The 25,889-nt window shown below is 34.8% G+C and overlaps 7 protein-coding genes and 2 pseudogenes across 8 annotated transcripts; 3 read left to right on the top strand and 6 right to left on the bottom strand.

Annotated features, from left to right (window-relative positions):
• The first annotated feature begins 1,285 nt into the window (after nt 1-1,285).
• On the top strand, nt 1,286-2,000 carry LOC110428686 (pathogenesis-related protein 1-like). The gene has a single exon (XM_021444586.1). The coding sequence runs from the start codon at nt 1,323-1,325 to the stop codon at nt 1,791-1,793; it is 471 nt and encodes a 156-aa protein (XP_021300261.1). The 5' UTR covers nt 1,286-1,322; the 3' UTR covers nt 1,794-2,000.
• Nucleotides 2,001-2,172: 172 nt separating this feature from the next.
• LOC110428684 (pathogenesis-related protein 1A-like) lies at nt 2,173-3,233 on the top strand. Its single transcript, XM_021444583.2, has one exon. It carries the CDS (start codon nt 2,499-2,501, stop codon nt 2,976-2,978), a length of 480 nt encoding a protein of 159 aa, XP_021300258.1. The 5' UTR covers nt 2,173-2,498; the 3' UTR covers nt 2,979-3,233.
• Nucleotides 3,234-3,713: 480 nt separating this feature from the next.
• Nucleotides 3,714-5,251, bottom strand: LOC110428702 (uncharacterized). Its single transcript, XM_021444607.2, has 5 exons — nt 5,088-5,251; nt 4,866-4,961; nt 4,471-4,541; nt 4,321-4,383; nt 3,714-4,241 (listed from the first exon to the last, which is right to left on the bottom strand). Exons 1-5 carry the CDS (start codon nt 5,149-5,151, stop codon nt 3,945-3,947), a joined length of 591 nt encoding a protein of 196 aa, XP_021300282.1. The 5' UTR covers nt 5,152-5,251; the 3' UTR covers nt 3,714-3,944.
• Nucleotides 5,252-5,706: 455 nt separating this feature from the next.
• Nucleotides 5,707-7,349, bottom strand: XTH10 (xyloglucan endotransglucosylase/hydrolase 10). The gene is made up of 4 exons (XM_021444507.2): nt 6,876-7,349; nt 6,695-6,795; nt 6,406-6,599; nt 5,707-6,262 (listed from the first exon to the last, which is right to left on the bottom strand). The coding sequence occupies exons 1-4, from the start codon at nt 7,063-7,065 to the stop codon at nt 5,860-5,862; spliced, it is 888 nt and encodes a 295-aa protein (XP_021300182.1). The 5' UTR covers nt 7,066-7,349; the 3' UTR covers nt 5,707-5,859.
• A 1,991-nt stretch (nt 7,350-9,340) lies between these two features.
• LOC110428624 (myb-like protein X) lies at nt 9,341-13,389 on the top strand. 2 transcript variants are annotated; one of them, XM_021444506.2, is made up of 2 exons: nt 9,341-9,553; nt 11,225-13,389. In XM_021444506.2, exon 2 carries the CDS (start codon nt 11,295-11,297, stop codon nt 13,047-13,049), a length of 1,755 nt encoding a protein of 584 aa, XP_021300181.1. In that variant the 5' UTR covers nt 9,341-9,553; nt 11,225-11,294; the 3' UTR covers nt 13,050-13,389. The 2 variants fall into 2 exon arrangements, with proteins under 2 accessions (XP_021300181.1, XP_021300180.1); XM_021444505.2 differs by having other exon boundaries at nt 11,221-13,389.
• A 503-nt stretch (nt 13,390-13,892) lies between these two features.
• LOC110428626 (ergosterol biosynthetic protein 28-like) lies at nt 13,893-15,956 on the bottom strand. The gene is made up of 3 exons (XM_021444508.2): nt 15,471-15,956; nt 15,161-15,367; nt 13,893-14,397 (listed from the first exon to the last, which is right to left on the bottom strand). Exons 1-3 carry the CDS (start codon nt 15,583-15,585, stop codon nt 14,327-14,329), a joined length of 393 nt encoding a protein of 130 aa, XP_021300183.1. The 5' UTR covers nt 15,586-15,956; the 3' UTR covers nt 13,893-14,326.
• Nucleotides 15,957-17,215: 1,259 nt separating this feature from the next.
• Nucleotides 17,216-19,354, bottom strand: LOC110428647 (uncharacterized). The gene is made up of 2 exons (XM_021444533.2): nt 18,451-19,354; nt 17,216-18,191 (listed from the first exon to the last, which is right to left on the bottom strand). The coding sequence occupies exons 1-2, from the start codon at nt 19,092-19,094 to the stop codon at nt 17,441-17,443; spliced, it is 1,395 nt and encodes a 464-aa protein (XP_021300208.1). The 5' UTR covers nt 19,095-19,354; the 3' UTR covers nt 17,216-17,440.
• A 3,316-nt stretch (nt 19,355-22,670) lies between these two features.
• LOC110428717 (agamous-like MADS-box protein AGL61 pseudogene) lies at nt 22,671-23,327 on the bottom strand (annotated as a pseudogene).
• Nucleotides 23,328-24,354: 1,027 nt separating this feature from the next.
• Nucleotides 24,355-24,984, bottom strand: LOC110428716 (agamous-like MADS-box protein AGL62 pseudogene; annotated as a pseudogene).
• Between the last annotated feature and the right edge of the window lie 905 nt (nt 24,985-25,889).

The following is a 25,889-nucleotide window of genomic DNA, read 5'->3' as shown; positions in this document are numbered from 1 at the left end:
ATCACCACTCGAACACTTGCGCCTCAGGCCAGGTTTGTGCCCATTATACTCCGGTGGTTTGGTGCAACTCGGTTCGTTTAGGGTGCGCCAAGGTGAGGTGTGACAATGGAGGAACTTTCATTACTTGCAACTATGACCCTCCTGGCAACTACATTGGGGAGACACCTTTTTAAGACTTGTTTTCTTTCAAATTAGCATCCAATAAGTAGTACCTACGGATGTGATTTACCAAATAAACTACCATATCTTTAAAGGTTCACTTCACATCCTTTGGTATCTGGTACTTGGTATACCTTATACAAGTACCAAAACAAAATATCTTTCCAAGTTTCAAAAGCCCATAAACCCAGTTTTTAATTACAATTTACTTATAGAAATGAAATTTGTTAGGCAAATAGTTCGTTCCGAAAGCATCAACCAAGTTGTTGATAGATATATCTTCAACTACTCTATTAATTTTAGTTCAAGTAGCCCAAATTGTTCTTAAAATGCTTTAAAGGTTCACATCCTTTGGTATTTGGTCTACTATATATAAGCGCCTAAACAAAATATCTTTCCAAGTGGGATTGGCTTTGACTTCTCAAACATTAATATAAACAAGCAATAATTAAAATTTTTATTTCATTGGTTTTTTTTTTCAATCTTCATCATTCTTAATGGGAAACTTCTTTTACTTAACCATTTTTTGACAATATCAACTCATACAACTTACTAATAAATAGGATTATTATCTTACAGAAAGACATCTATTTATGAAACAAATATTACAAAGTTAACATTAAATTATTAAATTCATTTATCTAATTAAACAAGGCCATGACAAATTTATAAATTTTAGGTTTTTTTTTTCCAATTTTACTCAAACCAAGCCATTAAAGTCTTACAAATTGCAACAATAATACCAAACTCATGTCCTTTATAGTACTCTTGACAAGTCCAAAGTCCACATGCACCATAACTTTGTTAACGTGATCAAATTCAACGTAAAGGTTAATAATATGCATATAAGCATTTGGCTCATTGATTGGTGCTTATCATTTGGTTAAAAAGTAAAATTTGAATCATCTCTCCTCTAATTATATAAAAAAAAACGTAAAGATTAATATGTTGACTATTCTAATTTGGTTTTTAAGTACGAATAATTAATTAGCTGAAAAATTAATATCTTGTAAGGTCTTTAGGTCAAGTTCCTTTGAATTGTCTCGTTGCTGAATTTTCTTCAACATGTCACTATGTACATATATAAGCTCCTCAAGCTCTGTTTCTTTCCACCATAACCAAAGCTTTCGCTTAATTTCCTTCGTAGAAAAACAAAACTCAAAATGGGGATGAGTAGAATTTCTCTGGCAATAATCTTCTGTCTCCTTGGCCCAGTAATAGCCCAAAATTCCCCACAAGACTACCTCAATGCTCACAATTCTGCTCGTGCAAGGGTCAATGTCGGTCCCATGGGATGGGATGACAGAGTGGCTGCCTATGCAACAAACTACGCCAATCAACGTAAGGGAGACTGCAGACTGGTGCACTCTGGCGGTCCTTATGGCGAAAACCTAGCATGGAGCAGCGCTGATCTTTCAGGCACGGCTGCCGTGAACTTGTGGGTGGCGGAAAGGCCTAACTACGATAACAACTCTAACTCTTGTGTTGGTGGGGAGTGCAGGCACTATACTCAGGTTGTTTGGCGCAGCTCAGTTCGTCTAGGGTGTGCCAAGGTACGCTGCAACAGTGGCGGCACCTTCATCACTTGCAACTACGATCCTCCAGGCAACTATGTTAATCAGCGTCCTTACTGATTTGGGGATTCTCTCCAAGTTAAGTTAATCTCTAAGTAATAACAAGCTATACTACTATGAGAGCTTTGGATGTTAATTCGGATGATATATAAAAAGTCCATCAAAAGAATATGGTTATGTTGGGCAACATCGTTAATTACTTATGCTTGATTTAAAATTGCATTTCAATAAATTTTTAAAACCCTTGGAGAGTCATCAAGGAAACTACAAAATATTATCTATTTTGTTCTATTCAAATTCATCTATCTATCAACATATTATTAAATTTGGATGGAATTTATTATGTGTATATCCATCAAAGTGTCACGTGTCAAATTTCATTCATATTACATTCAAAATTTAATGACATATTGATGAATAAATGATTTTGAAACAATTTTAGATTTAAAAATCAATTTTTTCAAGTTAGAGACAAGAATGAAATATTATGAAAAAGTAAAAAATTAATTATATAATTTACCCATAAAATGTATTTAAAAAATGAAACTATTTTTCAAAATTAAATGGACGTGTTTTAGCAATTGATAACTGCAATTTATTTTCATTAAGCTGTTATGAATTCATATCCGAATTTGTTTGAACAAATTTTTTCTTAATATATATAATGCCTTGTTTTTAATTTCCTATAAATACCCTTCACGGATTGCTCATTTTTCATCCTTCACCTCCAAGCCTTTATCCTAGAGAACCTAGCCAGAAACCAAAATGGCGTGGTCCAAACTAGCACTTGCATGCCTCATCATCGCATCCTTTGCGTTGCCTTCATTGGCCAAAACCTTGAAGCAAGAATTCTTGGATGCTCAAAATGAAGCTCGAGCAGAGGTGAACGTCGAGCCAATGACTTGGGATGCCCAAGTGGCCGCCTACGCGCAAGAATATGCGAACCAGCGCATTGGGGATTGCGACCTTGTTCATTCAGGCGGTCCATACGGAGAGAACATTGCATGGGGTAGCGATGACCTTTCGGTCGCGGATGCAGTGAAAATGTGGGTCGACGAGAATCTCTATTACGATCACGGCTCGAACACTTGCGCCCCAGGCCAGGTTTGTGCCCATTATACTCAGGTGGTTTGGCGCAACTCGGTTCGTTTAGGGTGCGCCAAGGTAAGGTGTGACAATGGAGGAACTTTCATTACTTGCAACTATGACCCTCCTGGCAACTACATTGGGGAGACGCCTTATTAAGACCTTTACTTTCAAATTAGCATCGAGTACCTAAGGATGCGATTCACCAAATAAACTTACCATATCTTGGCAGAAATTTTAAAAAAAAATTCAATGAAAATTATTTGTAGTGTATTAGATGTAGCATTTAGGGGCAATTTAAGAGGGCTGGCGTTTAAGGTCTGAATCTGCTTCCCATAATTATCCTTTCTTATGAGTTAAATTATATGTAGCTTCTCCCCTTAATTGTCTTTAACAATTAACATCAATAAAGTTGCACATTCATTAGAAACAAAAAGGTTTCGAAGCTTGCCACCAGATATTCACCACTGGTTTAAGAAATAAAACGTGGATGACCATTTCGTTACATGATTAATTTCTTATGCATGATCGCTTTAAACAATGGAAGCTGCCGCCATTGCAAGTTTGCAAACCCGAAAATTCTTTAGAGCCTTATGAGAAATTGATACCATTGCAAAACCAGCCCATAGCACCATGCCCGATTGCATTGCCTAACCTGTACATGTAGGCCCAGACTCCCTAGGAGTTGGGTCAAACCATGTTTGTGGCCCATGGTTTTAGACCCAAAGGGACCCGAGCACTGGACTCCAGTATTGCGAAACCGGGTACCACATGTCTAGCAAATGCAGGATGACTGGATTAGATATTTGCCTTCTCAAATCCGTAAGTTATTTGCCCTCGAGCAACTAGGATGTGCACTGGTTAGCATGGTAAGTATATAATCAACTCAATTTGTACTACAGGAATGAATTGATCCAGATTTTGCATAAGAAAAAAGAATGATCAACGTTCTGAATTATAACTTACACCTCAACGTTTCATCTAAGGTAATAGAACACTAAAATAAAAGGACAACACATGTAAGAAAACTTCACTTTCCCACGACATATTGCACAAGTCATTTGTGATTCTGCAAGCTATAATAGTTCAACAGTTTCGACATTACTTCTTGACCAAAAATGGATTTCAAGAGAGCTCAACTATCCTTGACCGCTTTTTGGATCGATGCTTTCTTGCTGCTTCACTTACAGTATGGTCTTCGCCTATGTTGGATTTTTCAAGTTTCCTTGATGTTTCATTATCATCATTACCATCATTGTTGCTTTCCTCATTATCATCATTGCTATCATCACTGCTATCATCTGATTCTGTTTCACTACTACTACCAGCCAAAGTAATTGCTGGCTGATTACCAGCAATTGCAGATTCAGCAGCAGTCACAGCTTCAGGAGTGTGAAGATCAGCTACACCCAACATCAAATTCTGTTGTACAATATGCAACCAAAAATTGATAACAAATTCATAGACCACCCGACTTCCACAATTCAAAAGAGAGTCTTACCATTTCAATTACTTCAGATTCATTCCCATCGAGTACTTCAATATCATATGCTTGAGAATTATTCTACATTTTGATCAATAAAAAGATAGGTTAGAGATTAAAAGAGCATATAGGCATGACCAATATTCGACTAAAAAAGTTAAAACAAACCTTTGCATCAAGCTCCAGCCTTTTATTAGCTTCTGCCATGACTCCCAAGAAATCTTGCACTTTTCCCAAAACTGCAAAACTCAAAAGGAAGATTTCATTCCCCAAGCGACTATTGGACTCTGATAGTTTCAATCTCAGATGCCAAAAAAGAGAACACTGCCAATTTATAGTTTTTCATACTCCTCGAGAACTCAAGACTCAAACAATGATCATAAATCATAATTTCATCCCAAAACTACAGATTCTTTAAACAGGTATAGTTACAAAGACAGGCAGAAAAACTAGTAGCATCTAACAATCTATAAAACCCAGAAATTTCCAGATAAGCACTTACAAAAACATAAATAAAATAAAATTCAAATAGCACTAAGATGGGATTACGGGATATAGTTTACGTTGGCTTTTAGGAACAGGAGTGATGCTGGGTTTCTTGGCAGGATCACGGGATTCAGCGGACGAGTCCTTCTTGTTTGTAACAAGAAGTGCAGATTCTGTTGTACAGGTCAAAAACCCCATACACAAAACACAGTCAGGTGATGAAATTTCAATCGATAGAAAACAAGGTTTTGCAGAAATTCACTTTGGTAGGAACAAGAAAAGAAGCGTATGCATTGTACCCAAGGGTGAAGTAGAGGAAGTCTTGTGCTCAAAGCGTAAGAGATCTTTGCTTGCGCTACCCATCTCTCTCTGTAGTTGCGGACTTGCAGGACAACTGACAAACGGTGCCGAGGTTTCAGGGCAGAGTGTAGGGCTTTGTAAATTGAGTATTTGAGTTTGAAGTTGTTCTTGTTTTTTGTTTAGCAAATCCCTTGGTCAGTTCTTGATAGGCCTACGGCCAACCTCTCATAGGCCGATAAGGCCCAAGGGTTTACTTTTTTGCTAGAGGAGATGGACCCAAGACGGTTGGATGGTAATTCTTGATTTATAATATGACAAATACAAAAAAAAATTGATATATATATATATATATATATAACATATGAAAATTAATTATGAAATGAAATATACAAAAATTTCCCTCTAAAAGAATGGAGAATCAAACTTGAATTTTACCTCTTAACTCAAAAATCCGAACCCTTCTCAATCGCGAATAAAATTAATTATTTAAGATTATATATATATTTATATATATATATATATATAAATGTTTGAGTCAAATTGTAACATTGTAAGTTGTAACTAATTCATTTAAGAAAGAAGTAAGACCTTGCTTCAATTTTGAAGATTAAGATCCTTTTAGTCAATGAAGCTTCAATGTAATTAGAATGGAAATCACAGTCTTGGAGAATTGAAAAGCTTGTATGTATAATAATTTTACATACATCTTCTGTAATCTGATTTTTCTCGAAAAAATTAAAACAAAAAGCTATACTAAGACAAACTTTTGGGTTAATACTTAGGAAGGGAGCATTCCTTGGGAAGATTGTTTTGGAATCTCTGGTTATCTTGACAGTAGTCGTAAACCATGTGGTATTTCCTAACCCATTTGAACCATCTCTTCTGGACCCTGGTCAGAGTGCTGAACCTTGCCCCGTTCCACCAATTAAGAGAGCTATCTGCCCTACAAAACCTTGGGTTCCCTTGCCAAACACAGGCATCGATCTTGTAATCCTTGAATGAAGCTAAGAAAGGACCCTTGGACCAATCGATTTTCTCGAGACCTCCACGTGTAGCCCAGCTGTCCCCATTCCATAGGCTGACTTTGATGCTCATTGGCTGCCACCTAGGATATGCCACTCCCTTGTCTGCATGGTTTCTATATAATCTAATAGGAATTGAATCCACCATAAACCTGAAAAAGAAGAAAAATACTATACCACTTAGATGAATTATGATGAGCAAATGAAATTCAGATAAAGATATAATATATCTGTTAAATTAGAAATATTCTAAACATATAAATATAATTCACTTTAAAAATTTAATATAACTTACACTATCTGATAAAGATTCCATAATACTGAATATGTATGAAAATCTTTTGTTGGATCGAACCATAAATAAATTCTCTCTTCTCTATTGTCAAACCCATCTGCATAAATATTTGTTTGAACTATATACGGCTGACCACTCACATTGCCAAGAAATTCAAAGTCTATCTCATCTCGATTAGGCTGATCTGATGTCAACTACAATGTTTTCCAAAGTAATTTAGATGTTAATCGAACAAGAGCAAAGGAGAAACACAGAAAATGGAGAAACAAGAGAGAAAGATGCTGCTTACATAATAGGCTAACACAGTTCCTGCAGAATTGCCAGGTACTAGTTTAATTTGCATGTCTATTCGACCAAACAAGAACATCTGGTTTGATGCAAAACCAGACCCTGTTCCGATTAAAACGAATAAGAAATATGAACCCTGGAAAATGAAAAATTACAAGTTTCCCATTTTTCCCCCATCATACCAGATTCTTGATCAAGTTTCAAGCTTCTTTCCCTGCCATCAGCTGAAGTGTTTACATGACTAGGAGCCCACATCACAAAAAAGTCATTGTTGAAATCTCCGGTGGAAACAACTGAAGCTTCTGAATTTCGAAAGAGATTCAAGAAAAGAAGGCTGATGATGAAGGCTATGAGGTTGAAATATTTAGACATGGTTTCTTTCGATCGACGGCTATAATATCAGGTGACAGGTTGCTGCATGATACATATATGTATCCTATATATAGGTATTGCATGGAATTGGAGTGAAAATGTGAACAGGAAGGCAATGTTTTGTCTAAAGCAAGAATATCTTTAGGAAGAAGCAAAGAGGAATATTAGGCTGTCAGGATGTTGCATGATCATGAGTTCTTAAGGAGTTTGCTAGGCTTACCATTTTTCTAGCCGGGGCTGTTTGAACTTCTATTAGAATGTGATGACCAGTGTACCACATTAACTATTTTTTTCTTTAGGGATGCAAGAAGTCAATTACTTGTAAGGACAATATGTGCATAATTAAAATTTGTAAGGGCATTATATACCAAGCTTTGGGAGTACCCTCGGGGTTTCTTAACAAGAACCTTTTATCTGATAGGTTAGCAGAAAAGTTTAGGAAAGTCAAGAAAATGACAAGATTTCTTTTCTCCTGCTTTTCTTTTTAGAATAACTTGGTCTTTCAAGCTACCCTTTTGTGCTCCTCCTTAGACTTTTGGGTTTATTCCTTTCCTCCTTTTGTATGGGTTGTGTATGGTTTGTGCCATATATACCTGGCAGTCATTTTGATTGTTAGGTTGGCAATGGATTATTTTTAAAGCAAGTTTGATCAAAGCAGAACATAAGAAAATCATTACTAATGCTACTGCAGTGCAAGCTAAGTTTTTATCATCTAATCTTCTGTCAATGAGGACATTCTGCATCATGAGTTTCCAAAATGCTGATTCATCAGAAGCAAAATTGGAAGTTGGCTAACTGTTACTTAAAACCCAACCTCAAATCAGTACCTTCTTAAAGATAAAATCAATTACCACAAACACCTTCACAAGCAGAGTTAACATATACAGAGAATGCTAGGATAGAAGTCAAAGATGGTTGAAAATGGCATGAGGGATGGATCATGGCAGAGAGGAAACTGATCAATAAACTGTTACATGGGACAAGTTGAGCCCATTGTCTGCCCCATGAAACACATGCCTGTAAACATGAATCTTTAAGCTGAAACTTGTCCCCAAATTTCCTTTCCTATTGACTAAGGTAACAACTCTTTTTTGAGGTTCACATTTAACCTTTCCAAGCAACAAGCTGTTTGAAGAAGGAAAAATGCAAGCTCATCAAATCTGGGTTGCTATTGTGGAGAAGAAGCCTGTCGTTTACATAAATAATAGATGTGATGGTAAGCCTTCGGCCCCTTTGTTTTGAAGCTAATGTTGCCATGGCGTGGTCCTGTGGTCCTGTGCCAGGGGACAACCAGGCCCAAAGAGAGATGACATTTTGTGGTTTCGATAAGCCTGGAGATTGGAATTATCAATGTATTGCCATGTGGCTGTGCGTCTATTGCAAGTGGGATCATTTGTATCACATTCAAAGCATTAAAAATAATACTTAATATAATGATAATGATACTAATCAATGTATAACATTCAACGACTTTGCCAAGCAAAATTCATTTGTGACAAGGAAGATAAGACTTTTCAGACTAACCTGGCGAGATGAATACTCCTTTTGTCACATGTATTTATTCATTTTGAAATGTTTTAAAATTGATTTTTTTTCATTTTTAAATACTTAATATTTTTATTTTTTATTCGTTTTATTTTTTCATGTTAAAATAAAAATTTTTATCTTAATTTCTGTAAAAATAAAAAAAATTAATTAGAGACAGAAAGAGTATATTTTAGATGAAAAAATAAAAGCTTTTAATTATTAATATGCATAACTCAACTTTAGATGACTTGATAAGTATTTTTTAGCTTCAATTTACCCCAAATCATTAACATAATGATATAATCATGTCACAAAAGATCTCCGTAATGTTACACACATAGTGTTTCAAACATATAATATAATTAAAACAAATCATTTTAATAGTTGAGTTTTATATATATATATATAAATGTATTAAATTGAAATTTTTTTTATGCAATTAAAGTTATTGCATTTATTAGACAACAATTCAACACCCACAATAATTTGGGTATCCAATGCTTTTTTTTTTATTTATCAAGTTAAAACTGTTTACAATCTTTATAATTTTATTTTTTTTGCAAAATATTTAATATATATATTTTTGATTAGTTCTTTGTGATTAAACTTTATTTCTAAAATAGATTATATAGTTAATTTATTATAATAAAATTATCAAAATACCTTTAGATAGTGATTTAATAAATCAGATGATGACATTTTGTGTTAAAAAAATATGAGCAACAATTTAATGGTCTTAAAATAGAAAAATAAAAAATCATTTTCGTGTGAGGGTCGGAAAGGTAAATCTGGGAGTGGAGGGGTAGTGGTAGAAGAGGCCATTGTCCCCTTCGTGTTGGATCCGGTGAAAGCAGTGAGAACTGGTGAAGACTTCCTTTACAATACCTTTTCTCTTGAAGCCTTCTTGTCTTTAACTACTTAGACTGTGCTGTATCTTTTGTCTGGGTCTCTCTTTCTCCAGGTATTTCTCTTGCTTTTTATAAACTTCCTTTCTTCAAGGAATCATTTTGTTGCGTTTTGTTTGAATCTTGGTAGTTTGTTCAGCTTAAGAAACTCCCTTATTCATAGCTTTAGCATGGATTCTGTCTTTTGTTTCTTTTTTTTATGTTTACCTGCTGCTTTGGGTAATGGGTTTTGTTTGCGAATCGCAAAATTTGAGTTTTTTGCGTTCAGGTTTGATGGGTATTGCTTCACTGTGTTGTTTTCCTTTTGGCTAGGGCTTCCATGGGGTTGCCATTTCTGGGTTTCCTTTCATTTCAGCAAATGCGCTGTCTTTTTAATAAAAATATGTTAATATTTAGTATTTTTTTATAGCTTGGGATGGGGATTTGAACTTGGTGCATTGTTCAGAAGAGATAGGTATCATTAGATTTCCTATTTCTTTAATTAGAAAGAAAGGGGTTTGCTTCATTTGATGAGTAACTGTTATTTTCCTGATTTATTTTATGTAAACATAGTATTTATCCGTATCTGTGCTTCTTTCATATGCTAAAACATTCTCTGTATTATATGAGAAAATAAAAGAGTTTTATATTCCCTTCCTTTGTTTTTTATTTATGGGAATCGATCTCTGTTTGGTCAATGTCATGTAAGGTGCCAAGATCAAGACAAGAGGGAAGAAAAAATAATCTGGATTAGTTTGGATTCTTTGATTGTCAAATGGGATTACTTGATTCTATAGCAGTTTGTCATTCAAAAGCTATGGAAATAACATGAAAACCTATTTGTTTACAATGTTGAAATTATTTGGACGAGTAGAAAGAGAGAGAGTAGAAAACATGTATCGCTGGTTGTAGCGGAGTCAAGATTTTCAACATGTTTTTATGTCCTCTTTCTGTTTCTTCTCTTTTGAAGGGGGTTCAGGAAGTATCAATGGAAATGTTAAAAGCACAATCTTCTAATGTCCTTCTCCCAACTCCACCCCCTATTCCAAAGTTGCCTGTGTGTCTGGCATTGTTGGGTGGGTACTGGGTACTGAAGAGCTTTGGAAACAGCCGGTTTTCAGTATATAAGAAAAGAAGCTAATGTGATAGGTTTTCAAAAGGTGACAAAACCAATTTGGAAAGTTTGCATTTTTTAATTTTTGGATTTTTCACATTTTCCTTCTTGAAAAGGACAATTCCTCCCCAAGAAATCATTTTCAAATCTGAAATGGAACACATTATGTGTTGTTTGTTTGTTTGGCCTTAACTTGTTTGGACTCCTAGTTTCACTAATTCAAGGACAAGGTCCCTTTTCCTGTAAGGATTTTTAACATTCCCTTCTCTTCCTATATTCTGCCAAATTAAAGTGGAGCATGATTTCAGCTAGTTGTGGTATTGTGGTCTCCAAGTCCGTATTTCTTCATTGTTCTTGATTTTATATTACTAAAGTCTAGACTTAGAATGCATTAGTTCTGCATTGGTTTATTTCAAGGATATTGTTGAGGTTTGGGCTACACTATCATTTAGGTTATGATTTTGGTCACCGGAGTATGGATGAAATTTACTTGTTTCTTTCTTTAGTTTCTTTTTATGTTTTGAAGAAAAAGATTAATTTTGGATTATGATTGTTCTTCAGATACACAATTTACTTTTTAAATGGTTGATTAGTCTTTTTTAATCATTCAGATTATATGTTTTATCCTAGGCAGGATTCTGGCAGTTACTTGATATATACAAAGAGAGAAAGGAAATCAGAGTAGGGACCTTTGGATTTCCATCATGTTCAAGAGGTCACCTAGTAGAAACCAAAGATCCAAAGTTATCAAGACAAAGCATGTCCTTCAGATTTGTCTGCTACTTGGGGTCTGCTTCTGGTTAATCTACCAAGTCAAGCACTCCCATGATAAGAGAAAAGAATTTGATGAGAAAGATGCCAAAGCCTCTGTGAGAGTACAAAATGATGATGTGATTCAAAAATTTGGGAGGAAAGACCTTCCTCATGTGCAGGAAGTATCTAAGAACTACAAACATGAGGAAGAAGAGGAAGAAGAAAATGGAGTCGAGGAGGAACATAAGCATGATGATGAACTGGAAGAAAAAGCTAAGAGGCTTGAGGAAGAGGAGCAAGAAGGCGCAAGCAAACACGAAGAAGAGGAGCTGGAAGAAGCAAGCAAACACGAAGAAGAGGAGCTGGAAGAAGCTAGCAAACATGAGGAAGACGAGCAGGAAGAAGCAAGCAAACACGAAGAAGTGGAGCAGGAAGAAGTGAGTAAACATGAAGAAGAAGAAGAGCAAGAAGAAATGCGGGAAGATGAAGGTAACAAGCATGACGATGAAGAGCAAGAAGAAGAAATTAAGGATGAAGAAGTAGATGATGAGGGAAGAGGAGATGATGAGGTCAATGAAAATGAGCAAGAAAGAGCAGATGGTGAAGCTGATCGTGAAGAAGAATTTATAGATGAAGAGAAAGAGAGAGAAGCAGAGGGTGATGATAAAGATAATGAGGAAAAAGAAATTGAAGAGAAAGATGGTCAAGAAGAAAGTGACAATTCAGCAAATGATCAGAATCATGATGGAGGTGGCAGGAATGCACATGAGGCTAGAGAGGAGCATTACAAGGCAGATGATGCTTCCAGTGCAGTGTCCCATGACACCCAAATTATAAACTCTGAAGCCAATAAATTAGATATGGAAAATTCTAATGACAACTCAACAATGAATGTTTTGGAACAGGAGAGCAAAGACACTGCAACTGAGGAAACTAATGGTGATGAAAACAAGTCAGAGTTGAAGGCTGATGATGGTAAACACTCTGAAGATGGTAGTTCATTGAATGCCACAGACACTAAAGAAAATGATCATGAGACTGGATTATCCAACTCTGAGCATATCTCTCTTCCAAATACAACAAACTCTACTGACTTCACTGACCAAGCAAGCAATAACTCTACTGAAGTGAGTAAAGAAACAGGCAATAAGCCTGCAGAAGTGAATACAGAAATGCCAGATTCATTGCAGAATGGAACAGCTACTGTTTTGAAATTTACTTCAGCTCAAAATACAACAGAAGATGGTATGGTAACTGAAGAAAAACATAAAGAGCAAGCCAATGAGAAGATTTCAAATAGCGAGCAGCATGATTCCAACACGGTAGATTCGAGTAAAATTGAAAATGTAGATTGGGCCACCAGAGATTCCTTTAATTCCTCTACTAATGCAGAGTCCGAAATGTCAGAGGATATGACCAAGGTCAATTCAACAGCCGGAGGGGATAATTTTGGGTCTTCCATGACTAAGGAGAATACTGATTCGACTCAGAATGAGAAATCAGAGGGTGACAAGGAATCAGGTGGAACAGATGAAAGCTCAGACACTTCCTTCTCTAACGGGACAGTGGATCAAGGCCAGCATGACCCCATTGATTCTTCTGATAATACCCTCTCTCAAGAAGAGAAAGATGCTCGTGTCGATCTGAGTACATTGCCAGATATCAGAACAGAAGGGAGCGACAATGAAGATGCTGCAGGTGAATGAAAATCTGATTCTATGGTTGTTGAGTTTTTGTGAATGCTCTAAAGCTGTTATCTTTGCACTCCATTTTGATACGTAGACAGGTACTGTTTTTTAGAGTGCATCTTGATTGAAATATCAAACTGTGTCTAGAGAATACGTTTTCAACTTTGAAGTCAAAATGTAGGCTAGATGAATGTTGTCAGTGGGTTCAATCTGTATAATGTATGGCAACTTCCTGTATGTCAATACTTTTTTTTTTAATTTTCTTGTTCAAATTTCTGACATGGCTTAACGTGTGACCAGAACTAGTCGTTTTCTGATAGCAAATCCGAATCACATATATGTTGAATGCCTTAATGAACATATGCTCTGAATGCTGACTATTGACAAGCATTTTATGATGTCTTTGAATGCGACGTACCCAAGTAACCCAGCCAAAGCAATCCCATACTTTTCTGTAAAAATGGGATAAAGAGTACAATGAATGTCAGATGTGGGATGTGAACCCACGCTTTCTCACGAAGACCAGAACTTGAGACTGGCGCCTTAGATCACTCGGCCGTCCGGGCCTGGTGCCCGTCTTCAGATGGTTACTTGTGTCTTCTCTCAAGATTGCTGATAAATAAACCACAGCCTCAAATTGTCAAACAAGCTCTTTAGGAGGGCAATGTACGACAGCGTTAGTGATGACATAAACTTGTCCAGGCCATCCAATTTCTGCTTCTAATTGAGGCCTCAAATCCAAGTTTAGAGAATAATTTGCAGCGAAGCAGATTTAATCTGAGATAATGTTCAATTTACCATATCCTAAACAGCAGAAATTATCCCTGCACACTTTATTTGCTTTTATATTTTGTAAAACAAATCAAATCTATCCACTATGGAAAGTCCCGATCATTCTTAAATTGAAGCATCCTTCTGTTTTAAACAAGTATACGAAAAAAAAAAGCCCCTTTATTCTTGTCGTATCATGTAAAAAAGGTGCTTAAACTGTTGACAGGAGATGCTACCTCATTCAATCCCGTTTTAATTGCTCAACAGAATGACATAACACAGGCATGTCCGGACAACAAAAAAGAAAGCTTAGGTGAATCTGTATGTTTATCAGGAGTAACTGCCTTCCCTCTTTGGCAGATGAAAGAGACCCAGAGTATCTGTCATCTCTTAAGAGAACTGCATACCCTGGTCTAGGTTGGAACAAAGCATACATGGATAGCTAGAAGCTGAAGTACTCTAGAAATAGTTCAATTTCGTTTACAGTAGCCAAAGGCAAAAAAAAATGAGGAAGATGTCAGATTTCATTCTGCTTTCAAGGTTCCTTGAGGTTGATGTGAATTCCACTGCAACAGCATCCATATTATTGATGTGCCTGATCAACACAAGGAGAGTTTTAGTGAAGTATTATTGTGCATGTTGAAATTTTAAAATGGTTATCTAATATAAAATTAATTGACAATAGATGAAAAGATTATTATTATATTTATATGTTTTAGATTTTTTTTTTATCATTTCAATACTTTTCCTCACATGTCAAAATATGAATATATTATATGACATGAATCGTCAAAGAAGCTCACAGAAAGATTACTGCATCTTACTCTGATATCATGTTAAATTTCTAAAACACATTCTAATACTAATTTGCAATAAGTGAAAACGTTTTTGTTATATTTATATGTTTAAGATACTTTTAACTGAAATGCATGAGATTTATTTTCTCATCACTTGAATAATAAATCCCCGTAAACAAACAGCCATGGCTACGGTATAAATACATTAGCTAAAGAATAAATTAAAAGGACAAATGTTGATTCAATCGTTTAATATGGGTAGACACAATTTCACTGTAAGGGTCAGAACATCGGGTAAGAAATTAAATGAAAAGAAAATCACTGAAGATACTGACAAGTTTATTTCGTATAGTCTATCTTTACCAAAATCTTACAGGGCAATTATTGTAGTAGGTCTGAAGATTATTACAGTATTAAGTTCAATTTTCAATTTCCAAGCTGCATCATGCATGAGGAACAGGCTCATAATTTTGGGAAGAACTGAGATAAGTATTCAAACAGAGAGGCGTGAGCTGTGAGGCATGGTACTATTTACTGATAAATGTCAGGAGAAACTGATACCTGCAAAGAAGCAAACAGCTGAGAGATTCCTGACGGTCGTTGTACCATATATCAGGTATTCAGTCAAGAAATGGAAAAAGGCATACACGAATGACAGAAAGGTAACTAAGTAGAGGGTCTTGTTTTCAAGGTTAAATGCACAGAGATAGCACAACGTGCAAGTGAGCAGAGTCCAGATGCCAAATGTCCTTCCATGGACTTCGGTCACTGTTAAAGAAAATGGAGAAAAATTCTGAATAAATCCTTGACCATATTGAAACGAGAGATAGAATTACAAATTAATGATCAGAAAGGAGAGGAAGCTGGTAACCTTGGGATTTGGAGTAGACACCACGACGGAGAGACCGTATGTTGAAGAAACCGAACCAAACTGAGGCTAGCCGAAGTGAACCCACCAGCATCAGCCACAAACCTAGTGCCTTCATTTCCAGAAGAGAGAGATTGGTCTAATTTGAAGCTTTCTTCCCTCCCTCGGCCGCCCTCTTCCTCTTGGTTAACAGATGAACTTTAGCCTAATCTTTGAGATTACAAGGCAGAAAGGGGCACAATTCGTTGACACTGCGGCATCTCCAATGAATTTAACATTTTCCTAGAAGAAAAAGAAAGATGTTCATATATAGACTCTAAGCTCCTATACTTTTAGATACCTATTTTCTTCATACTTTTAAATTTTTATAGAAATTAAGATAAAAATTATAATTTTAATTATTTCCATTAAAGTTTTAATTTTTTTTATAATATAAATGTTTCATGTTTTTGTAGTATAAAAAATATATTTACTGAACCCAAGGAAAAGTATCCATTTACTCCAATTGGGTGCTCTGCAGATATTCAAGATGAAGGTGGTCTGTTTCACTGCCTTATATTCTAATCTACATCCATAAATATGAAAACTTCAGTTATAAAGGAAATTCATGAGCATTTAGTTCCTCTTTGCTTGCAGTGGCAGCAAACAAAATTTTTCAACGAATGTTAACAAAAATTAACAAATGTTACCTAACTAATAAATGCTGCATTATTAGAGAGAAAAACAAGAACTACCAATGTTTAAATATTGAAGTTAGTATTTGGCTTGCCAGTCTACTTCAACCCTATTTTTTTTTTTTTTGGAAGGGTCTACTTCAACACTATTATTATGAAAGGAAATTGGATACTATTTTTATTATTTTATTTAAAATGATAGATTAAATTTATCAATTTTTAAAGGAAATAAAAATAGTGTATTTGTGTCAATATAATGCATGAGAATGAAATTCTCATAATGCACTTAATAAAATTGAAACTTAAGCAACGTCCTATTAACAAGATATTAAAAAGTCATATTCATAAAAATATTTGTTAAACGATTAAATTCGCAATACACATGAACGATATTGACCTATTATTCATTCTTTATCAAATCTTTAATAGCCAAAAACAAGTAGGAATTAACATTCGGTTCACTTGTTTTCATTTGAATCATCAGTGCAACGGTTTTGTTGTCCATGACCAAAATTACATGCAACATCTCTCATCTTATGCCATCAACAAACCCCAATATACACTTCATAATTCTGCATAATATGTCGAACAGTTTATGAGTTTGATCAAAAAACCATATTTTTAATTCCAAATAAACATCTCATAATTCTACTCAATATTATTTATCTTTGAATAGATATGATTTTTATTATCGTACTTTTAATTTGATTTCAAAGTGATTAAAAATTAATGGAAACACAAAATATTTCATAAAAAAAAAAGAATACTGTCAATAATATTTTAACTTTTGAGAACTTTATGGATCAGATTCAAAAGTATAATGATAAATTTGATTCATAATCTGTCGAGTTGACGTGGATCTTAGCATGTAATCTAGTGAAAATATTTTTTTGCTTAATCTTGCTTTGGCAAGATGACAAAATCTAAATTAGGTTAATTAATATTTTAGCACTCCCCTTAATTAAGTTATTTATTTATGCTTATCCTTACACCAACGACATCGCCATGAACATGAATCTATGGGTTTACTTCAATTCCTACATAGGATTCTCAGACAAAAGTAAAAGAATTGAATAAACAATGAACAAATTTCACTAATCACAAAGGAAAATTAAAAAAAGAAAAAAACAGAAGAATCCTGCCTTGTCATTCCGCACTGTACAAGAGCTAATCGTTACATATCCAGCTCAAAAACTGCTGTTAGTTATCTGCAGAAAGAATCCCAATCCGAAAGGAACACCTAACCAACTCATCAGTTATGATCCGACAAACCCTAAAACGACAAACTTCCAATGGATATTACACGACAAAGTTTTGAGTTTGCTGCCTCAACTCTTTCCTTAGCTTTTGAGAGAAGGGCCGACAGGCATCCACGCTCAGATCCATGGCCGCGGCCAGTGCCACAAAAGCTGCTGCGTCCTCCGTGCATGTCACGTGCTGTACACCTACTTCCACGTCCGGCTTGCTGCATTTCCCTGCACCTTCCACCGTCGACGACATCACGAAGCCACCCCTGTACAAACTCTGCGGGGAAAGGGATGCCGCGAACCCGAAATCTGACCCTGATCCCGATCCGGGCCTTGATCCGGAACCGAAGTCGCAGCTGCTTTGTGGGCTTGTCGATGGGGTTGCTGCTACGTTTGTGGTCATGTCCATGGTGAATTTCCCGCCAAGTTTGGTGCTAAGGATGGAACTAGCGAGGGTGGTGGTTGTGGAGGTGGCGGCCATGTAGTCGTCGTGGAAGAGGTCGAATCGGTATCCGAGGGCGTCAGTGAAACCAGGCTCACGCCAGGCCTCGAGGCGGCCCCATGGTTTCCAGGTTCCGCATCCTGGACGGAGAATTAGCCATGCACCTGGGTTGGAACGGCTAACCCTGTCCGAACCAGGAGATGGGACAAATGGGGTCACCATTGATGCCATTGCTACTGGAGAGCCTGACAGGTCGTGGACTGTAATCGACCATCCTTTTCGTTCTTTGGAGGTTTGATCTTTCTCTGTTTTCAGAGAAGATAGCCAATTTCTTGAAGTGTTTGATTCTGGCAAAGATGATCTGCGTAACCAAAAAAAAAACATTTAGAAACACTTTGACAAACAACAAATTAAAAGGCGAAGTCAAAACTTTTACTGAAGTTGTTTAATCTTAATGCAAAAGATCTTTCGAATTTTATATAGAGTAAAAAAAATCACTTTTTAAGAATGAGAAATGTCTAGCAGTCACGTTTTACAATGTTAATTCCATTTATCCCGAATCTTGCTCATCAGCCAAACATAAAGGAAGTAACAGAGATCATGAGGAAATAGCAGCTAACCTTGATCCCAAGTTCCGATCACTTGTGTTCCTGAAACCAAACTTGCAAGTGAATACGGCCTGTTTAAGACCGCCTTGAACCTGAAAAACCTGAGGACTACACTCAGGCTCCCCACCGAACTGGAACACGAACCTCGGATCAGGTTCAGTCCTGACCGTTAAACACAACTGTGCAGATGATCCATTCTTGTTGCTTCTACTTCGGCCTATAGCAACCCACCCATTATGCACAATAGACGGCCTCGATTCCGCTCCACGTAGATCCAACGGTACCGAAACCTTCCCCAACAACTTCCCATATGTCAATCCACAGCTACTGCCATCAGGGTCTGCGTAAACCTCGATAGAAAGTTTATACGATGAACTCCCTCTCGAGACGATTCTGTCGATCTGGGACTTGCTCAGACTGAAACAAGCGGCCAGAGATTTATGAGAACAGCTGCTGCTGCTACTGCTGATGCTGCTGTCTACTTGCGATTGGATAAAAGGGATTGTAGCCATTTGGTGAGGGAAGTTCTTGAGTTTAATCTTGCAATAGCATGAAGAAGTAGAAGGGTGGATTCTTGACAGAGAAGGCTTCCTTGATACTGGTAATTTCAGGGCCAAATTTCCCACCAGGATCCGTACAAAAGGACACGGATCCATTGTCTTTCTTTTCCCTGGTTTTGGTGTGGGGTTTGGGTTTTCTCTCTTCTTCTCCCGGTTGCTGCTGCTGTTGCAGCTTGTGAATTACGTGGTGTTGAGGTTTTGGGGCCAAAACAAAGAGTTTGCCGACCAAACCATTAAAAAGGGGTAAGGGCACACGTAGAGGTAGAGATCTCTAAAAGCAACACGAAAGTTGAGAGAGAGAGAGGCTGAAAAAACAGGCTGTAATATTAGCTGGGTTACTGCAGGCAAGCGAGAAGGATGTAGTGAGGTCAAACTTAGCGTCACGGCTTATGATCAAGCACTTACCAATCTGAAATTCAAATTTCATTGTCAAGTTTTTTACATTGATTTCGCCACCCCATATCGGCTTTTGATTTTAATCAGGAAAATAAAAATGCGAGAAAATTCTTAATTGACATCTCAGTATTTTTCTGTAAACAGCTAGCTAATCCTTTGCTTAGTCAAAAAGAAAGCAGAAATTATACTCTTATAACAGGAATATATAAATGGTAATATCACCATAGCCATCTTGATTTATAGACTAAATTGTATATAATTACGTGTATTAGTTTAGTTTAGAGCTGACAATGGGTAATTTATAATTGAATACCCTGCATTCTTGGACTTAAGATATCTTATAGTTAAGTCTAAATAAGTCACTAGGTTGGATAAATTTGTATAGTGATCATAAGATATAAATTTTAATTTTATATATTAAATTTTAATTTAAAAATTGTTTTATATTAATATGATATTTATTAAAATTTATTAATTATCTTTAAATATGATTTTAAATGATCATAGAAGTCAAATAGGAGTGATGAATGTAATTAAAGAGGATATAATAAATTTTGGACAATGAAATTCCATCTAAAAATCGAATGGTTCGGGTGACTCGCGAGACCGAGTTCACAAAATGCACGAACTAGGAACGGCCTTAGGCCATCTTCCCCCCACCCTCCCAAATCAAGATGATGGCATGCAATGGGGAGTTGATTACAAAGTCATGAGCTGGCACACAATGCGCACGTACACTTGAAGATGCCAGCGAGGAGCATCAATGTTCAAAAAAAACACTATGCTGATCCTTTGTCGTTTACACTTTTCTAGCTTTGTCGTTTTTCCTTTTCTACCTTTGTCGTTTTCAAACCTCTGTTCCTCGTTCTCCTTTGTCTTTTTTTAATTAATATAATGCAAATAACTAAATTATTACAACGGATTAGATTATTAATTTTGTGTGTAAAATTATTAAAATTACTTTAAAAATGAATAAACGGATTAATTTTAAATTTGAGATATTTTAATAATTTTATTGAATAAAATTAACAGTTTAATTTCTTATGAAACAAAAATTATTCATAAAATATTAACTGAAAAAATTTTTGATTAATATTTATAGATTTTTTTTCAATTAATATTACAGTAAAATTATAAAAATACTTTTAAATAGGAATACATAAATTAATTTTAAATTTGAATATTTTAATAATTTTATTGTGTAAAAATAAATAAACTAATTTTTTTGTGAAAAAAGAATTATCCTCTGAACATTAATTAAAAAACTATAAAATATCATATAAAAATTTTGTACATATATAATTGAATGAAGATTTGGAGTGGGGGAATGTGAGGTGTCGGCTTCTCCCAAGCTGAACTGGTTCACAGCTGTGACCACTGAGAACATTGGTTGGAGCAGTGGGTCAAATCTAACGGAAACCAGCCAAGCCATGGTCCCACTCCCACGCCCACTCATATCCAATCAGAATCGACCACCAATTCACGTTTTAAAAGAATATCTATATTTTGATTAGAACACTGGTCCGCTTTTCTCCTTCGTAAAAGTGAATTCTTCAAAGGTTTTTGTTTTTTTTTTCAAATTTATATGATAAATTTGATCTATTACCTTGAATAGAATGATAAATTTAGAGCTCATTTCGAAAATAATATTGACGAGTTTATTGATGGAATGGAAGATTAGAGTAGAAACTTTGAAATTAGTATTATTATATAGTTAATTAAAAAAATTTTAAAAAATTTTTATTTTTTAATTATATTCAATTAAGTTCATATATTTTTATTTTAAATTAAATAAATAATTTTTTTTTAAAAATTAATCTTTAATTACGTTCAATCAAACTCATTTATTTTTATTTTGAATTAAATATATAGTTATAACTAATATTGACAGTTATTAATTAAAATACAATTTGTAATTTTTTATACCAAGTGGATAATGAAAAAAGCACGTGGTATGTCATCGTCTATTATGACATATTAATATAGTATATGAACATTACGTGATATAAAATGATAAATTACGTATTAATTAATTGTTAATTATAAAAATTTATATTTAACTTAAAATAAAATATTAAGATTTAATCGAACAAAATAAAAAAGTAAAGTATGATACATAAAGATTTGATATGGAATCTTGATTAATCTTTTGAGGATCATATATTTTAAGTTTGAAAAGTTGTTGGACTAGTGATACTTGGACTTGAGTCATTACATAAAGATTTATTTAAAGAATATTTTAAGTATTATGCTTTTACTCATCATGCTATATTGTTTCATATTAAATAACATTACCCTTTAATCAACAAGCAAAATATTCTAAGATGCCAAAATTAAAAAAAAAAAGATTTCTCAAGTTTTTCACAAAAAATAAGATTATTAAGAAAAATCAAATGAATGAAAATCATTGGTAATATATAAATCTATATTTTAATGTGTGAGATATGAAATAAAGAAATATAAAAAAATAATTCATATCCATGTAATTCACATTCTTCATGCGGCAAGAATCAAATCTCTTTATATATAGAAATATAAGAAAGATCAATAAATTTCCTTACAAGCAAAATCTTGATACTATTATTAATTGTCTTTCTTAAGATCTTTTGATCTCACATTTATAGTGCCAAAATTTTCTCCTAAAACTATTATTTTTCCCTTGAATAAACTAAAATAATTGTTTATGCATAAGAGAAATAAACATAAAATAAATTAAGAATTCCAAAATCGAAATCAAATACAATTATAACAAAAAGATAATAAAAAAAAATCATTCAATTCCCTATCAATATGCAAATATTTTGCATTTTTAATCTCACAAAGATTATCCCACAATAGGATGATTACGATTGTGAAGAAAAAAAAAAGAAAAGTATACTAAAAATATTTTTATTAACACTTTTTACATATTCTTTACAATGTTTTTTAAGAAATTTCATTACACTATACAAATTTTTAACGAATTTTGATATTACTATTTAATGTAAAAAATATATAATTAAAATTTTAAATAATTACACTTTTTAAAATTTTATTAAAAAATATATTATTTAAAGAAGTGTAATTAAAACTCTAGTTTGTTATAGATCACAAAACCTAGAAAACAATAATTAATGAAAGAAAATATTTTAGTTCAATTTCTCTTAATATATATAATAATCAGAAATAAAGTAGATCGAATCCTACCTTCAATAATTTAAAAGAAAAAGAAAAGAAATATAACCATGTCCAAAAGGAAAATGAAAAGAAGAATGGAAACGCCCGCGACCGCCATTTTCAGAACTGACCACCTCCAAAATCTAGGCCATGGCCATGACCAAAATGAAAACCATCGTAACCATAGCCAAAACCACCATTTTGATCAGCAAAACCAGTACCCAAACCGCCAGAATTAGCCACCGTAGCCGCCGCTAAAACATCCCCCATCAACTCGTTAGCCCTCCTAGCCACATTCTTCCTCAACTCCTCCATGGCTTTGACGTACGCCTCAAGTTCTTCTACCCCCATGTTGTCGATGGGCTCATCCCACCAAAACTGTCCCTTCTTTTTCCTCTCTTCCTTCTCTTTTTCAATCTCTTTGCTCCGCCTCTTCTCTTCCTCTAGCTTCTCCATTGCCTCCTTGCACTCTTCGTCCAACTCTTCGAAACATGGGGTACCGTCGCAGCTCGTCTCCGAATCCTCCTCCCCATGCAGAGTGGGGTTTCCGCTGAGATAACGATCCACCACCGCGTCCACGTTGGGGTGACCAAAGCAAAAAGGTTTTCCCCTGGGAGAGAAGACGATGATGCCTATGTTCGCACCACATAAAACGCAGAGCTCGCTGGCTTTCTTGAACAGACCGTTGCGGCGCTTGGAGAAAGTGACTTGGCGGCTGCTCTCGTCTTCCAATTTCTTTATCTGAATCTTCTGGCGGCCTCTCGTTGCCTTAGCCATTGTAATCAGGACTTGCTCAGAGAATTCGGATGCTTTTCCTTTTAATTTCGTAGTGTAACAAATATAAGCTAGGAGATACCTTTATAATTGGATTTTTTTTAAAAAAATTAAATTAAATAAATAAATAAATAAATTTACCTTTTTAAAAAATTTTTAATGATATATATGGTAAGTTAAAAACATATTATTTTATTGGTAGAATTGATCAATATAAGTCATTAATTATTACCCCAAATTTTTGGACTTTACTTTAAAATGTATCCCTAAAATTAGTAATTAATAATGATTCTCCAATATTTTCTTGATTTCCAAGCTATGTAGTGATCATCTCTATAGTATGGCATTGTAATGTGGTAGAGGTTGAAATGGGAGGTTTATTGTTCAACTTATGAAAAGAAAAAAAATGTGAATTTCAATTTAATTTGATTTATTTAAATGTGAATTTGAATTCTATAATTCCTTGAAATTAGGGAGGAAAATGTGGACTTTATAGTTTTGTGCTTGTTGATTAAGAAAAAATAGCTACACACATGCCCCAAAGATTTTCTTGTATAAAAAGGGTTTAAGTGCATATTCTAAAGTTCACTCTTAATTATATTTAAGTAATACTTTAACACAAAATTATCAAATACAGTGTTCAAACAAGATTTGTTGATACTTAAGAGAATGGTTTTGTTTTGTATTAATTTGTATTGTATGATTTTATTTATAATAATAAAGTATCATATGTTTTTCTAAAAGAGAGAAACAAAAAAAGCAATGCTTAAGCCTTATATATTCATGGTGGATCAAGAGAAAATTATGAGGCCAACTAAAGTTCACTTTGTTTGTTTGCTTGTTTTTTTTTGTTAATTTACAAAGATACAATTAATTGAAATATTCCTCAGTGGACTATTATTTTGCAAGCTCATAATTTGTCCTTTAAAGCCATAATTTTATAGATAAAGAAGAATTAGAACAAAGTTTTTTAACCAGTGAGTTACTAGCTAGTTTGTAACAACAGTGTAACTGAAAAGATTAAGGAAACTCAAAATAGCCCATCACCATAGCCATAAGCTTGATCAATAATTCTGCAGATGCCATTGTCCTTGTTCTCAAAAGGATTGGCATGTCCAATACCATTGACTGCTAGAAATTGCCAGCGTTTGTGATCAGCAGACTCAAGCAAGACCTTCTTGGCTTGCTTTGCTACATTCTTCTTTAACTCTTCAAGTGCAATTCTCAGTCGCTCTAACTCATTCAAGCCGAGTTCATCAATGGGAGCCTGCCACCAACACAGGTTCAGGCCAGCTTTCCTAATGTTATCAAGTGCATCTCCCCTCCTGTTCTCGATTTCTAGCTGTTCAAGAAGCTGAGTTAGTCGGATGTTAAGCTCGTGGATACTAGCATTTCTATGTGCTTCGACCAGCTGGTGAGCAGTAGAGCTTCGGAGAGGAGGGTTCTGGGTGAGAAACCGGTCCACGATGGATTCAACTCGAGGATGTCCGAAAGAATAAACCTTCTTGCCAGGGGAGAAGACGATCATCGCAACATCAACCCCACAAAGTGTGCAGAGTTCACTAGCTTTCTTAAAGAGTCCCGTACGACGCTTGGAGAATGTTACTTGTAGATGGTTCTTCTTTGCTATTTTTGCCATTGTGATTCTTTGACGACCCATGTTAGAATTCTTGGTCATGGTGAAGAAATCGAAGGAAGAACTGAAGAAAGAACAGACAGATTAAAGTACCCAAGGATCTCGTTGGATCTGGAAAAGGAGAAACACATGGAGGGTATTTATACAGGTTGCTCCTTTGTATGTCACTAATCAAAGTTAATTATTTTCCCTGTGCTATATCTTCAGTGTATGATTAAACCCTGATTTTGGAGGTTATCAGAATCTTTGATTTTTATGGGGAATTACTTTGAAACTAAATCTGTATGTATTGGTTTATGAGCAATATGCGTTTGATCATAAGCTTTTAGTTCTTTTGTCAGTTTCAATATCACTTTCTCACATTGAATCACTCATGGTACAAGTTATACTTTCACCCCCATGCAATGTAAAAGTTATTTATGGGGAAAGGAAAAGATTCGAGTGTTTTACAAAAAAGAGAATATCATAGACGTAACTTTTCACTAAATAAAAAACTTTTAAAATCTTAACGTTTACTAGTCGATCAATAATTGAGTTTATCATTTTAAAGTAAGATTTTAATTTTTATTAATTTGTCGAGTTTGTTTCTTTGAAAATGTGCTTAAAAGGATAAATTTCAAAATTTGCTTTTATAACTTTCAATGTGATTGGAGATTAATTTCATTTTCCAAGCCACTATTGCAATCTCATTCCTTGCAGGGTGCATATTAAGTTCATTCCTTGCAATCTGATTAGGTTTTCATCCAAAGCTCATATCCTTTCATGGATTGAACTAAACAGAAATGACATTTGGCTGAGCCTCTTCACCATCGGAGAATATTCAAATTGTATTGATTTTCTTCTCTGGAAACCCATGATGGTTGGAGGGAAGATGAATGTCAGCCGCATGATGAAAGAACCAATTGATTTTCATTGTTGAATTATGAATG

This window comes from Theobroma umbraticum, unplaced genomic scaffold (assembly GCF_002168275.2).
Source record: "Theobroma umbraticum cultivar Fairchild unplaced genomic scaffold, ASM216827v3 scaffold_1682.0, whole genome shotgun sequence".
In the NCBI taxonomy this organism is placed as follows: Eukaryota; Viridiplantae; Streptophyta; class Magnoliopsida; order Malvales; family Malvaceae; genus Theobroma; species Theobroma umbraticum.
The sequence above is the reverse complement of the archived record's forward strand: the minus strand, read 5'-3'. Positions and strand labels throughout refer to the sequence as shown.

Excerpts from the sequence above, each read along its gene's own strand:
- LOC110428686 (XM_021444586.1), top strand. The coding sequence starts at position 1,323 with ATGGGGATGAGTAGAATTTCTCTGGCAATAATCTTCTGTCTCCTTGGC.
- LOC110428684 (XM_021444583.2), top strand. The coding sequence starts at position 2,499 with ATGGCGTGGTCCAAACTAGCACTTGCATGCCTCATCATCGCATCCTTT.
- LOC110428702 (XM_021444607.2), bottom strand. The coding sequence starts at position 5,151 with ATGGGTAGCGCAAGCAAAGATCTCTTACGCTTTGAGCACAAGACTTCC. Across the intron at positions 4,962-5,087 it reads TTCCTCTACTTCACCCTTGG|AATCTGCACTTCTTGTTACA; the intron begins GTACAATGCATA and ends CCTGTACAACAG. Across the intron at positions 4,384-4,470 it reads GGCTGGAGCTTGATGCAAAG|AATAATTCTCAAGCATATGA; the intron begins GTTTGTTTTAAC and ends ATCAAAATGTAG.
- XTH10 (XM_021444507.2), bottom strand. The coding sequence starts at position 7,065 with ATGTCTAAATATTTCAACCTCATAGCCTTCATCATCAGCCTTCTTTTC. Across the intron at positions 6,796-6,875 it reads GAAACTTGATCAAGAATCTG|GGTCTGGTTTTGCATCAAAC; the intron begins GTATGATGGGGG and ends TAATCGGAACAG. Across the intron at positions 6,263-6,405 it reads TGGAATCTTTATCAGATAGT|GTTTATGGTGGATTCAATTC; the intron begins GTAAGTTATATT and ends CTTCTTTTTCAG.
- LOC110428624 (XM_021444506.2), top strand. The coding sequence starts at position 11,295 with ATGTTCAAGAGGTCACCTAGTAGAAACCAAAGATCCAAAGTTATCAAG.
- LOC110428626 (XM_021444508.2), bottom strand. The coding sequence starts at position 15,585 with ATGAAGGCACTAGGTTTGTGGCTGATGCTGGTGGGTTCACTTCGGCTA. Across the intron at positions 15,368-15,470 it reads TGTCTACTCCAAATCCCAAG|TGACCGAAGTCCATGGAAGG; the intron begins GTTACCAGCTTC and ends TTTCTTTAACAG. Across the intron at positions 14,398-15,160 it reads AGCTGTTTGCTTCTTTGCAG|GCACATCAATAATATGGATG; the intron begins GTATCAGTTTCT and ends TGTGTTGATCAG.
- LOC110428647 (XM_021444533.2), bottom strand. The coding sequence starts at position 19,094 with ATGGATCCGTGTCCTTTTGTACGGATCCTGGTGGGAAATTTGGCCCTG. Across the intron at positions 18,192-18,450 it reads GATCGGAACTTGGGATCAAG|ATCATCTTTGCCAGAATCAA; the intron begins GTTAGCTGCTAT and ends TTGGTTACGCAG.